Genomic DNA, 13,783 nt, shown 5'->3' with positions numbered 1-13,783 from the left:
TACCCCACATCCTCTCTACCATAAGTTGTCATCAGTGTTTTTTAACTTACCCATTCTGACAGGTGTAAGATGCTGTCTCGGAGTTGTTTTGATTTGCATTTCTCTGATGGCTAAGGATGTTGAACATTACCTTAAGTATCTTTTGGCCATTTGAGATTCTTCTGTTGAGAATTTTCTATTTAGTTTCATTTTTTAATTGGGTTATTTGGAATTTTGATGTCTAATTTCTTGAGTTCTTTATATATTTGGATATATATTTTTTTCTGTTGTGGAGTTGGTGAAGATCTTTTCCCATTCAGTGGGCTGCCTTTTTGTCTTATTAACTATGCCCTTTGCTTTACAGAAGCTTCTCAGTTTCAGGAGGTCCCATTTATTTATTTATTGCTCTCAGCATCTGTGCTACTGGGGTTATGTTTAGGAAGTGGTCTCCTGTGCCAATGCATTGAAGGCTACTTCCCACTTTCTCTTCTATCAGGTTCAGTGTGGTTGAATTTATATTGAAGTCTTTAATCCTCTTGGACTTGAATTTTGTATATGTGGATAGATAGTTGAAGATACTTTCCTTGTTTCCATTATATAATTTTAGCTTCTTTGTCAAAAATCAGGTGTTTATAGGTGTGTGGATTAATATCTGGGTCTTTGATTCAATTCCATTGGTCAACCTCTCTGTTTTTATGCCAATACCAAACTGTTTTTATTTTTATTATTTTTGTTATTATTTTACTTTATTACTTTAAATACCAATCCAAATTCCCACTCCCTCCCTTCCTCCCACTCCCTCCCTTCCTCCTACTCCCTCCAACATACCTTCCCCCCACCCCCTCCAATCCTAAGAGGGGGCAAGGCACCCTGCCCTGTGGAAAGTCCAAGGCCCTCCCTACTACATCTAGGTTAAGCAAGGTGTACTGCAGCTCTATAATAGAATTTCATGTCAAGGATGGTGATGCCCCTGGGAGTTTCTTTATTGTGCTGGATTGTTTTGGCTATCCTAGGCTTTTTGTTTTTCCATATAAAGCTGATTATTCTTCTTTCAAAGGTCTGTGAAGAATTGTGTTGGGATTTTGATGGGTGTTGCATTGAATCTATAGATTTCTTTTGGCAGGATTGTCATTTTTATTATGTTGATCCTACCTATCCAACAGCAAAGGAGATCTTTCTATTTTCTGGTATCTTCTTCAGTTTCTTTCTTCAAAGGCTTAAAGTTCTTGTCGAATAGGCCTTTCACTTCTTTGGTTAGCATTACCCCAAGATATTTTATGTTATTTGTGGTTAATATAAAGGGTGATGTTTCTCTGATTTCTTTCTCAGCTTCTTTATCATTTGTATATAGGAGGGCTACTGATTTTTTTTTTGAGTTGATCTTGTATCCTGCCACATCACTGAAGGTATTTTCTGCTGTAGGAGTTCCCTAGTAGAGTTTTTGGGGTTACTTATGTATACTATCATATCATCTGCAAATAACAAATGTGCCACTTGGAGTGTTAACAGTGAAGAAAGAGCTGAAGAGACAGAATGCCAAGTAGCAGTGAGAGTCTGGAGATCAGGCAATAAGCATGTCCAAGCGTGGTGTATGTTTACCAGACTTCCACGAGCATTGTTCAACAGCCCAGCAACCGGAGGAACAAATGCTGTTTCCTTCAGGAAGTCTGGAAGCAAGAAAGGTTGCACTCTTTGGAGGGCACCTTGCTCTAATAGCTTGGGAATTCTAGGTCAGGATGGGGTTAGCTTCTCTCCACCCCTCATCCACTCCTCCCGTCAGTCTTTGTTTTATAAGCAGATTTCTTTGTTATTATTACAGTGAATTTGCTAAATTCCTGTTGACACATGCACCATGCTAGGTGCTCCAGTGCAGCTGACAGTTTAGTGACAGCCTTACAAATCATATACAAATCCTCTCGTAACAAATTTCTGACCAAGTGGTGGTGGCGCACGCCTTTAATCCCAGCTCTGGAGAGGCAGAGGCAAACGGATCTCCATGAGTTCCAGCCCTGTCTGTTCTACAGAGCGAGTTCCAGGACAGCCAGCATGGTTACACAGAGAAACTAGGAAAAAAAATCTGGTTTTGTTTTTGTGAAACACTCACACTGAAGCCCAGGCAAGCCTGGAACTCTTTTCAACTTTCTTGCTGTAGTTTCCCAAGGACTGGCATTCCAAGTATGAATTATTATACCCAACTTCATACTAATACTTTCCCCCTAGTTATTAAGTCTTTTTATAATTAATGTCTAAAGTTAGTATACCAAGTAATGGGTTTCACTACGGCATTTTTCACATTTATGTCTTTGTTATCTAATTCAAGCTAAAGTGTTTCACTGATCTTTTTGCACGTATAAAGGCCGCGGCTGTGAAGCCCGTTAGGTCTGCCTCGGGCTATTCAGATGACATCCTAGGCATTGACCACCTCTTCAAGAAGAAGCAGCACTGGACCGTGTCCGATGCAGCGGCCCTCAAACAGCATGTGAGTATCAGGTGCCTTCCCAGACTGCACTGTCAAAGGTGTTTCCTGCTGGAAAGACTCGGCCTCCAGAAATAAATGAAAATCTCCCCTTTATGGTGAGACAGGATGAGCTGCGCCTCTCCCAGAACTCCTGGGAGCTAGCGTTCTTTGAGGGGTTCGGGAAAGAGGAGAGGACACAGATTACAAGAGCTGAAGGTGTGGTTTCTACAAGGGAATGGAAGCATTGAGAGCATGCTGATTAGCATCCAATGCAGAAGCAGGGAGTGGTGTGGAGTAAATACATTCTGTCCTCCTCTGTGGAGTTGTTAGCTGCTAACCAGGTGGAAGGGTATGTTCTGGAGCCTCTCCGCCTGTGCCTTAATGTGTGTGTGCCAGCGTGTGAGCATGCCTGGGCCAGAGATCAGCCTCAGCTGTTCTATTCCTTAGGTATCTTTAGCCTTTTTTTTCTGTTTTTGACAATAATCGTCATGCTCCCGATACCCCTCCATCCAGGTTTCTACCCACACAGTCAACCTTCTCGCAGCACCCACTCATACACTCATCCCTGTGTATCTGTGAGTTCTGAGATTCAGAGACGCCACAGAGAGAAAAGCACAGCTCCTTCTCTGAGAAAGCTTGGGATGAGGGTAAGGTCACGGAGAAGGAAGGGTTCGGTAGCAGTGCGCTGGGATGTGTGGAACCTCAGAACACAAAGCCATGGCCAACTGACTCCTGTCTCTCCACTAATACATCAACACACAAACAAATGGAGGCTGCCTGTGGCCAGAGACCTCCAGCACCAACACCAGCTGCTCCATAGGCCAAGAAGCTTGAAAAGATTATGAGTTTAGCCTCCCTATAACTCAGCCATAAGAGAACAGCAAGGAAGGAAGGAAGCTAGGGTGACCATTTGGGCTGTTTCAATCTACCTTCTTTGTTTAGCAGTAGCCACCTATGCACTAATTTGCCCCAGCCTAGACTTCTTTCTTGTACATTGACCTTACCTCACTCACCATCTGACAACCCCTCCCCCGTATGCTAGGTCTCATAACACATCACGCTCAACATGCCCCATGCTCACTCGTATCTCCTACATCTGCCTGGCTCTCCTCTGAGGACGCTGTATCTCAGCTGTTGATGCCACCATTTCCTCAGTCACTGAAGTAAGAAGCCAAGGGGGCACCCTTAACATTGCTTTTTGTTTGTTTGGTTGGTTGTTTTGGTTTTTTCTTACTCCTTACTTCCACCAGTCACCAAATCTAGGCCAACTCATTCTGGGATGCTTTCCAAGTCTGTTCCCTTCTCTCTACCCCTGTTCTCTTGGCCCGAGTTGTGTCCTTCTGTAAGACTTGCCTGGACAACAGGCTCAAATCTGGAATCCTTAGTTCTGCAGCTTTCCCTGCCCTCAACCACTTTCCACACAGCTACTAACGATCAAACATGAAGATGCAAACGTGCCGTTGTTCCGCTTAGAGGTAAATGCTTGAGCTGAAGGTGGACCTCAGTGGGAGCGCTCCTGCCTAGCATAGACAAAGCCCTAGGTCTCACTCCCAGTTCTGGTAGCTAGGAAGGATGTGTGCAGGAAATTCTTCCAGGTAATATCCCAGGGATGGAAAGCATGAGAATTACAATGGAAGAGCAGCCTGTGCTACATAGGAAGTGCCAGGCCAGCCTGGCCTACTGAGACTTCCCCTCCAGTAGTGGCAGAGTCTTCTGCTCTGAACAACTGAGGGCGCATCTCACTTCCCTCAGAAACAGCCCCCACACCATGAAGGACTCTGCTCCACCACACTGGATTCTCTAACCGTCTCTGCTCTGACTTTCACCCAACACTCTGCCAACACCACGATGCTCCAGCTCTCCTACCAAGTCCAGGGTGCTTACTGTCTTCAAGCATTTGTTTATGTGGCCGCTTCATCCTGGGACTCCTTCCCATCACCTCTCGATGCCTCAATCTTAAAATCCTTAAGGATTTGCTCAGCTCAGCATCTTCTCCCAGCTGACTCTCCCTGTCTTAGGCTGAATCTGGTTATATCGCTAAGTTAACCCCACACTTCTCTCCTGGAACTCACTCTGTAGACCAGGCTGGCATCAAACTCAGAGATCTGCCTGCCTCTGCCTCCTGAGTGCTAGGATTAAAGGTGTGCACCACCACCACCTGGCTTTTAAGTGACACATTTTGATTCCCATCAACTCCTAGCTCCTAAATCCCATGCTGCCCCATATGTAGTCTCTGATTTTTACATGTGTGACTCTCAAGCCACCAATAACTATGGTTTATAAAATCAAAGATAGTTAAAGTAACTACATTCAGTTAATGTCTGCCCTCTCGATGCAGGTAAAAAGAGCCACAGATGCCTATAACTTAGGAATTGCCCTCGAGCACCGGAAAGAAATGCTGAATCTTTGGAGAAAGATCCGAGGGGATTTGATTGGGATTGAGACCAACAACGAGTCCTTCTACAACACCTTCTCCACGTACACATGGTCCTGGAACGTCTGCCAGGAGCTGCTTTCCGCTAAGGACTTGCGGCTGCACGACACCTACGTGAACAAAAACTCCTCCAGCAATTCTGGGCTGTCTTCCCCATCAGACCTCAGCGAGTATGACCTGGATACAGGACGGAAAAGGAAACGGAAAGGTTTCAGAGGGTTTCGGCAATGAAATGTCTACATTTTCTAAACAACGCTTAGAAAACTGCTTTCCATAGTTATCAAAATTATGGTTTCTTGCTTTTACCGACTACATTCTTAGCAGGTGGAAATTTTGACATCTTTTGGATTCCGGCCAGTAAAAACCTTTAAATCATAGGATGGCTTCTCTCCCCATGGTTTCTCTGCCCCAAATCTTTGCTACTTAAAAGTAGTTACTCTCTTATTAGGGCCAGTTGCCCTCTGCTACTCCCACTCGGCTCAAAACAACCAAGACAGCAGCAGGAAGGGGAAAGGTGGCCTGGGTTCCTAAGGGCCCTCCATGCAATAAGCATCTGAGTTCGGGGTGACTGTAAAGGAGATGGGGTTTTTGAATGTTTGTTTAAGACTCCAGATTTAGAGAATGGCAACTGTGGGGTAAACAGTTCTATAAACCAGCACACCCTCTGACCCCAACAAAAGAACCCCCATGACATTTAGGAATTCCTAAGGCACACCTTTCACTTGGATTGCACCTGCAAATAACTGAGCTCATACATTGCATTAAAGATGCACATAGCTGGGCAGTGGTGGCGCACGCCTTTAATCCCAGTACTCAGGAGGCAGGAACAGTTGGATCTCTGAGTTTGAGGCCAGCTTGATTTACAGAGTGAGTTCCAGGACAGTCAAGGCTACAGAGAGAAACCCTGTCTCAAGAAAAAAAAAAAAAAGCAAACACATAACTATATTGCAAATTTGTGGTGTTATCATGATTTTTGTATTGTGCATGTGTGTAAGCTGTACATGCACATGTGTGAGCTGACCAGGTAGTGTTAACCACGCTGGTGTGTGCAGAGCCTAGAGGGAATGCCAAGGCATCTTCTGAAATCACTTCTCCATTTTGTTCTCTGTGTCAGGGTCTCTCACACCTGGAGCTCAACATTTCTGCTAGACTCCAGAATCTACCAGTCACTATCTCTACCTCCATGCTAAAAGCTACCACACTCAAATGTCTGCGTGATGCCAAGGGGTGGAAGCCAGGTCCTCATGCTTATACAGCAAACATTTTACCTGCTGAGCCATCTCTTCATGCTTGGGTATCATGACTTTTATTGTAATAAAACTTCACTGTATAGAACTTATTTAAAATTTATTTTAGAATATTTAAGTGGGGAGGCTGGAGAAATGGCTCAATGGTTAACAGTACTGGACGTTCTTCAGAGGACCTGGGTTCAATTCCCAGCACCCACATGGCAGCTCACACATACATGCAGGCAAAACACCAATGCACATAAAATAAAAATTTAAAAATTATTTTAAAATATTTGTGTATCCTTATTCTTCTTAGCTCCGTTTTTGTAGTTCTTCCAGTATTCTGTGGGTTTTGACAGTTTATCCAAGGGAGGCACATAACTTTGGGATTCTGCAAACACAAAATCTGCATTAACCTTTTGATTTATTATCAGGATGGCAAAAATGTTTTATTTGCTCTGCAGATTCTCCCTCCCCCCTAGGGTGAGAGCTACCCTCAGGCTTGATAAATAGGCAATGACAGCCTTGGATTTCCTGATCCTCTTGTCTTCAATTCCTGAGTGCCCGGAGTGTGGAGATTACAAGCATACTCCACTATGCCCGGTTTATGTGATGTTGGGTATCAAAACCAGGGCGTCATGCATGCTGGGCAAGCACTCTGCCAACTGAATGCCATCTGAAATCTTGTTCATTCATATTGATCCTCTTTCCCTCTCCCTGCCCCCTGTACCTCTGTAACCCTGGCTGACCTGGAACTAACTCTCTTGATCACACTAGTGAAGAATTTGCAGCAGTCCTCATGTGTCTGACCCCCAAGAACTTGTGGCCCCTTCATTAACTATGACTGTGGTGCCTACTGACTTGTGAAGGTCGTGCTGGCCTCTAGGCCCCCTCAGTTCCTGCTCTCAAGCCCCCTTTTCTCCTTCCCATTTAACTCTGAAACTCTTTCCCCTTGGCAGTTTGGAATAAACTTTTCCCTTTTCACCCATGAAACAGCTCCTCTGGTTTCTTTACTGAGCCCATTTTCATTCATAGTGTACTTACTGTAAAAGGATTGGTAAAGTTACCAGTCTCTCTATGGACTGCATCTATGATTAAAAGTTTTATTTTGACACTAGAAGAGATTCAAATAAAAAAGAGGGGTTTAAGACTGGGTTTCTCTGTGTAACCCAAGCTGTTCTGGAACTTGCTCTATAAAACAGACTGGTCTTAAACTCAGAGATCTGCCTGCCTCTGCCTCCCAAGATCTGGAATTAAAGGTGTATGCACCACCACCTGGCCAAAATCATTATTTTTAAATTAAACCTAACAGGGATGTACCATAAAATCCTAGTCTTATGAAAGCTACTAACTTACTGTGAATTGTTAAGACTAATTAAGAAATACAAACTAATGGTTAATCACCTTATAAATGATCAAATTCTTCAGTGTCTTTAGAACTATACTTGTAGTCAATGATAAGTATTAAGGTAATTACAAAATAAGCCTTACTTAGTCCCATGTATATGTTTTCAAATTAAGCCTAAAACAAGTAAGTAGAAACAAGCAAAGTTAACCTATTTAGATATACCTAATAGAGTTCCTCAAATACTTCAGAGATCTGCAGAATGCGACATTTAAAATGTTTAAGCTTCCCATAATAGACAGAACTGCCCCCTCCTAGTGGAAACCCTTAAGGTATTCAAAAAAGATAGCTGGGGCACAAGAACTCTGCTTGGATTGTGGTAACGCTAACCACTGGGCAAAACTGCCCCGTGCCTCACCTGCTGCCAGGGCTCTGCTTGTTGGTTGTCCTACTTTACCTGGTTAAAGTGAGGTCAGTCCTCCAAGTTATGCTGTTGCTGGATCCTAACAGCTTCCTTGGGAAGGAGGTGAGAAAGCAATCTATATCAATGACATAGATATCAGAAGTCAGGTGACAGGAAAACACCAGGCTCATTTACTTAACAATGGGAGGAACCTTACATACCCTCCAAGCACCCAGGTGTTCCAATCTGTTGATGTGGAGTGATAACCCCTCCTTGGCTAGGCATGATTGGAACCTCTAACAGCACCAGGCAAACTCCAGGTTGGCTCATCTCTTGGCCTGGTAGGCCTTAACTTCTTACATTACTCTACTACGGAAAAATCTCAGATCTGGGTCTAGCAGCCAAAGGCCTATGCTGCTCTGTATGACAGCTAAAGATCTACAACTACTGTCACCAGTGAAACTATGGAGATCACCAAAGCCTCAGGAAACCTGCCTAAGCAAGGGTCTGTCATAGATTTAGATTGTATCACTAATAGGTTTCCCGCACTGCCCCCCTTAATAAATTTCTCCGCTGACTCAGTAAGCCAGATAAAGCAAATTGAAAAAGTATAACAACAGGTATATTGAGGACAAAGCAACTTCCAGGTGGGTTCACTGGTCTCTGAGATGGAAGCCAGAGAAGTCACACGCCTGAGCTAAATCAGAGACGTTTTATAGATTGTAGGTGAGTGTAGGTGAACTGTCTGCCCCAAGCTGGGTTTGTGCCCAAGTATGATCAAAAGCTGAGCGATTATGTGGGGACTTGGGCAGCTGCTGGAATCAAAGGAGAAAATTTCAGTGGCGCCATGAATGTGGAACTGGGTTTTTGGCATCTTTCCTTTGTCCAGAGACTCTGAGTGGGCGGGGTTTGGAGAGAGAGAGACAGGAATAGGGCTCCCCATATAAGGGAGAGTCAGAGGCTCCAACCGAACAATTTCCAGTTATTATCTATCCTTCTCAGTTCTCTAAGGATATTGGTTGACTGTGGCTTTAACTGCAACCTGAGTTCAAGCCTCAGAATCCATATGGTAGGACAAAACCAACTCCTGCAAGTGGTCCTGCAAGTGGCCCAGTAAGTAAATTAAAAGTGATTATGTAAGTAAACACAATTTTAAAATTAAAAATAAATTTAGCTATTCCTTATAGTTATAATTTTGGGGAAGACATCAATAAGGAATCATATTTTCTAATCAGAGGGTAAGATTAGTAGCTTTGAGAAAATATTTTTATATTACTGTGTGTCTAGGAATATAGAATTTGGATGCCAAGTTAGAAGCTAGACATAGTGGTACAGTCCTGTGATCCCCACACTTTGGAAGTGGAGACAAAAAGATAAAGAGTTCAGGATCATGCTGCAATGTGACAAATCCAGGACTAGCTTAGGCTACATAAGGTCCTGTCTGCAAAGACAGCACCCAGAATATTACAATTACTGCAGTGTTTCTTTGGATCAGTGAAATAGCGAGATACTTTTAAATAGCTCCGATGGGGAAATGTAAACTGCACAGGAATGTCTCCCGTTACACTGTTGCACAGTACAGTTGGCGGCAGCAGCTGACACCCCTTGCTGTGATACATGCAGCAACAGGCATCTCATCCAGTCACCGACTTGCTGAATTCCGTGCAGTGTGCCAGACCCTGTTCTTCCATCTAGATCTGTAGCAGTTAGAATTCCTGACTTCCACGGGGCTTAGTAACAGATCTAACTATAACCAGTGGCTCAGCAATGCCTGGTGGTGACTTTTTCAGGACAGATGAGAACAAACCTATGTTCAGCCCAGACAGGAAAATGACCAAAGATATCTAAGTCTAGCTGATGAATCTGAATTTACTGGAGCTACTTACAGGAGTGGGAGAGAGGAATTGCAGACACATGCTGACCAAGCAATTGCATCCCTGAAAAGCCCACCCAGCATGGGTAAGGAGTCACAAAAGCTACATCCTAGAGCTCCCTGCCCAACTTTTAGGCAGCCTTACCAGAGATGACTCCTCTCTGCCAGGAGCTGTCTGGGACTATGACCCACGAGAAGTGGTGTTTTCTGTTTCCTAAGCTTCCTGTGTCTTAACAGCTTCCTTCCTCCTGCTAGGAAGGAAACTTCCAGTTCAGAGAAGATAATTACATCGATGCCATTTCTAGAAATTAATCCTAAAGAAATAATCACGAATATACAAAATTAAGTTACAAAGATTTTATTATGTTGAATATTTAATAGATAGGGTCTCATTGTGTTGCGCAGGCTGGCCTTTCATTCCAGGTTCAAGCAATCATCCTACTTTGGTTTCTTGAGCAGATATACTAATAGTACCATAGCTAAACTTTTTTGTTTGTTTTTTGTTTTTCGAGACAGGGCGGCCTCAAACTCACTTCGTAGACCAGGCTGGCCTCAAACTCCTGGTTTTTATTGATAAAATTAATTGGATTTTGCTTCAGGCTGGCCTTGAACTCACTGATCTGTAGTGGCATTTCATTTGTATTTTAAGAAATAAAATTTGCCTGAAGACCAGAGAGTAAAACAGCCCCAATGGTCAGCCTTACAAACCAGGCAGTGGTAACACACATACTAAATTTCAGTAGCCACACTAGTTGCCATAGAAACTAGGCAGTGCATGCCTTTAATTCCAGTGGTGCATGCCTTTAATCCCAGCCCTAGAAAGAATTATAGAACGGGAGGAGACAGCTCTCAGACAGTTTCATTCTGAGATTCCTGGAGGCAGGATCACCATTTCAGACTGAGACAGAGGTAAGAGCCACTGGCTGCCTAGTTTGCTTCTCTGACCTTCAGGTTGAACCCCAATTTCTCTCTCTGGGTTTTTATTACTTGTGCCTCACAGATCCACCTGTCTCTGCCTCCCAAGTATAGGGATTAAAGGCCACCACATGTGCCATCACGCCCAGCTATACTTATTTTTTAATAAGGAAAAATGAAGATGAATCCAGGAATGTTGGACACATATCCAACATTTAGGAGGCAGATGACAGAAATCTCAAGTCTGTGGTGGGGAAGAGGGAGGAAAGGAAGAAAGGGGAACTGTAGTTGGTATGTAAAATAAATAAAAAATTTAAAATTAAAAAAAAAAAACCTCAAGTCTCAGGCCACACAGTGTAGTAAGGAGGCCACTTGTTTGTCCCAGCCACCCAGAACTGAAATAATCACACAGAAACCATATTAATTAAATCACTGCTTGGCCCATTAGCTCTAGCTTCTTATTGGCTGACTCTTACACATTGATTTAACCCATTTCTATTAATCTCCATATTGCCACGTGGCTGTGGCTTCCGGACTAAAGGCTCCGGTGGGGCTACATGGCTTCTCTCTGACTCCGCCTCCTTTCTCCCAGCATTCAGCTTAGTTTTCCCTGCCTGCTCTTCCAGAGGTTCTGAGTTCAATTCCCAGCAACCACATGTACTCACAACCACCTGTAATGAGATCTGGTGCCCTCTTCTAGTCTGCAGGAACACATGCAGGCAGAACACTGTATACATAATAAATATAAATCTTGTCAAAACAAACAAATAAACAGGGATAGGGCAGTAACTCAGTGGAAAACACTTGCTAGCATACAAGAAACTTAAAAATAAAAAGGCAGTTATGGTGTCACACACCTTTAATCTCAGCACTCAGAAGGTTAGCAGCAGAAGCTGGTGGATTTCTGTGAGTTCAAGGCCAGCCTGGTCTAACAAACGTGTGGTTTTCCGGTCTTCTCTGTCTTCTCTCTGGGGGCTGGAATGCCACCCAGGAGTGCTGGTATCCATTAAATCTGGGCTTTTTCTAATTTGGTTTGACTTGGTCTGATTCAGATTATTGCGTCAGCAGAGAGGTTTATTGGGGTGCAGAAACTTTTCACATAGTACCACCCTGTCTCAAAAAACAAAACTAGAAAGAAATGAAAAAGAGAAAAAACAGGAAAAACAAATAGTTGTTAAATCTTCAGCAGCTTAAAGGCTGTTGGTTCTCCATGAGAACCAGGACCCTTTCCTGGATGTTCTTATTCCACAGGTCATGCCCCATTGGCCTAGAATTTACACTGCCTGAAGCTGGGGGCAGAGGAAGCATGGAATGATTGACTGCCCTGTACAGGGTAACTCAGGGCAATCTCAGGTAGGCTCAGGGTAGTCTCCTGAATAGCCCTCCACCTTTACAAGCATTGGATGCATCCACTGAGTAAGAGTATTCTTTGTTCTCTACTCAGAAGAGTTGGTGAGATGGCTCAGTGGGTAAAGGTACTTCCACCAAGCCTGACGAGTTTAATCCCCAGGACTCACATGGTGGTAGGAGGAACAACCCCCAGCTAGCTGTTCTCTGATCTCAATCTCCTCTCTCTCTCCCCCCCTATTTCTCTCTCCTCTCTATCTCTTTCTCACTAACACACACCAAATTAATATAATATGAAATACATGTTCTTGGCTGTCTTTTTTATTCTCATGTCTTTCTCTTCATGAGTAGGGAGGGCTTGGAGCTTGTTCCCATGTTTGTATGGGAATATGCAGCCTTTATTCTACCTACCATTCCATAGAAACTGCTGTGGAATATCAGTGGGCTATGTCTACACTTCACTGACTAAAATCTCCTTCCTTCACTCCAAGTAGTCATCCCTTGAAGTCTTCTCGACCAACTTTGTTGACAGCATACTTTCTAGTAGATCCTTTTAAGAGTCAATTTGCTCCTGTCCACACGTACGACATGAAGTGGAAGTAAGGCTACCTAGGAAAACAAAAGAGACTGATGGGAGAGACGAGGACCAAGAAAAGAGAGGGTGGAAGGATATGGGGGAATATGTCCAACCTACAACATATATTAAACTTTAAGATAAATTATAAGAACCAATTTCCTTGCATATAGTGGCTTACTCCTGTAACGTAGCTCTTGAGAAACTAAAGTAAGATTATCATGATTTAAAGACCAGCCTAGGCTACAAAATAAATTCTAGATTATCCTGGGGTAGAAATTCTGACTTAATATAAGCAAACAAATAAAAAAAAATAAGTTGTAGCTTGGTACAGTAGCATACGCCTTTAATCCCAGCACTGGGGAGGCAGAGGTAGGAAGACTTGACCTCAAAGTCAGCCTGATCCATAGAGTTTCAGGGGAAAAAAAATCAAATTATTACAAATCAAATTGTAATAATTTAGGAATAAAAATTATAGAGGCTGGAGAGATGGCTCAGCAGTTAAGGCTGAAAGACCCCTGGAGTTGGGAAATTCTCACTCAAGTCTGAGGATAACACGACCGCCCCCCAAGTACTCATAAGAGAGAGACTGTCCTTGCTGTAATCACATGAGGTTTATTGACAGGAACCAGTGTGCTGGGGCTGAGACTCATATCCCACGCAGGGGTAGAGGAGTTCGACCCCGAGTAGCTGGGAGAAGGGGTATTTAAGGGAAGAAACCACAACCCAAAGGGGGTAGGGAGGGTGTCATTGGAAGATTCCAAAAATACCAGCAATAATCACAAGGGGGTAACTCCCGTTTCTCAAGATTGTCCTTCAAAATTATAATCTAACTTTGTGGTCAGCCAGTTCCAGGAACAAAGTCACTGAACCGGCCAACCTAGATTTTTGGTTCTACTCTTCCTGCTAGGGGAGGGGGTCTGGATTTATCCTGGTCTTTCAAGGCCGCTTGCTGTTCTTCCAGAGGACTTAGGTTTTGATTTCCAGAACCCACATGGTGGCTCACAAGCATCTATTTCTCAGTTCCAGGGGATCCAGTGTCTTCTGGCCTCCACAGGCACGGCATGCCCATAGCACACTGGCATTGTGTGCATGTGGTGTGCAGACATAAATGCAGGCAAAACACCCACACACATATGTGAAGGGAGAAAAAATTTAAATAGAAAATATAAAGCTGAAAATGCACAATTATTGACTATATGTCATGATCTACCATTATATTAAAA

General features: G+C 43.5%; 1 protein-coding gene across 1 annotated transcript in view; it reads left to right on the top strand.

Moving 5' to 3' along the window:
- The window catches only part of Efcab3 (EF-hand calcium binding domain 3), a 362,829-nt gene extending 357,581 nt beyond the window's left edge, over positions 1-5,248 (top strand). The window contains exons 178-179 of the mRNA XM_087909544.1: positions 2,336-2,458; positions 4,776-5,248. Coding sequence (XP_087765670.1) covers positions 2,336-2,458; positions 4,776-5,102 — 450 coding nt within the window. The 3' untranslated portion in view covers positions 5,103-5,248. The remainder of the gene's footprint in view (positions 1-2,335; positions 2,459-4,775) is intronic.
- The last annotated feature ends 8,535 nt before the right edge of the window (positions 5,249-13,783 follow it).

Source organism: Myodes glareolus, chromosome 9, assembly GCF_982192425.1.
Source record: "Myodes glareolus chromosome 9, mMyoGla1.1, whole genome shotgun sequence".
Lineage (NCBI taxonomy): Eukaryota > Metazoa > Chordata > Mammalia > Rodentia > Cricetidae > Myodes > Myodes glareolus.
Note: the sequence above shows the minus strand (reverse complement) of the source record. Positions and strands in the feature narration are given on the sequence as shown.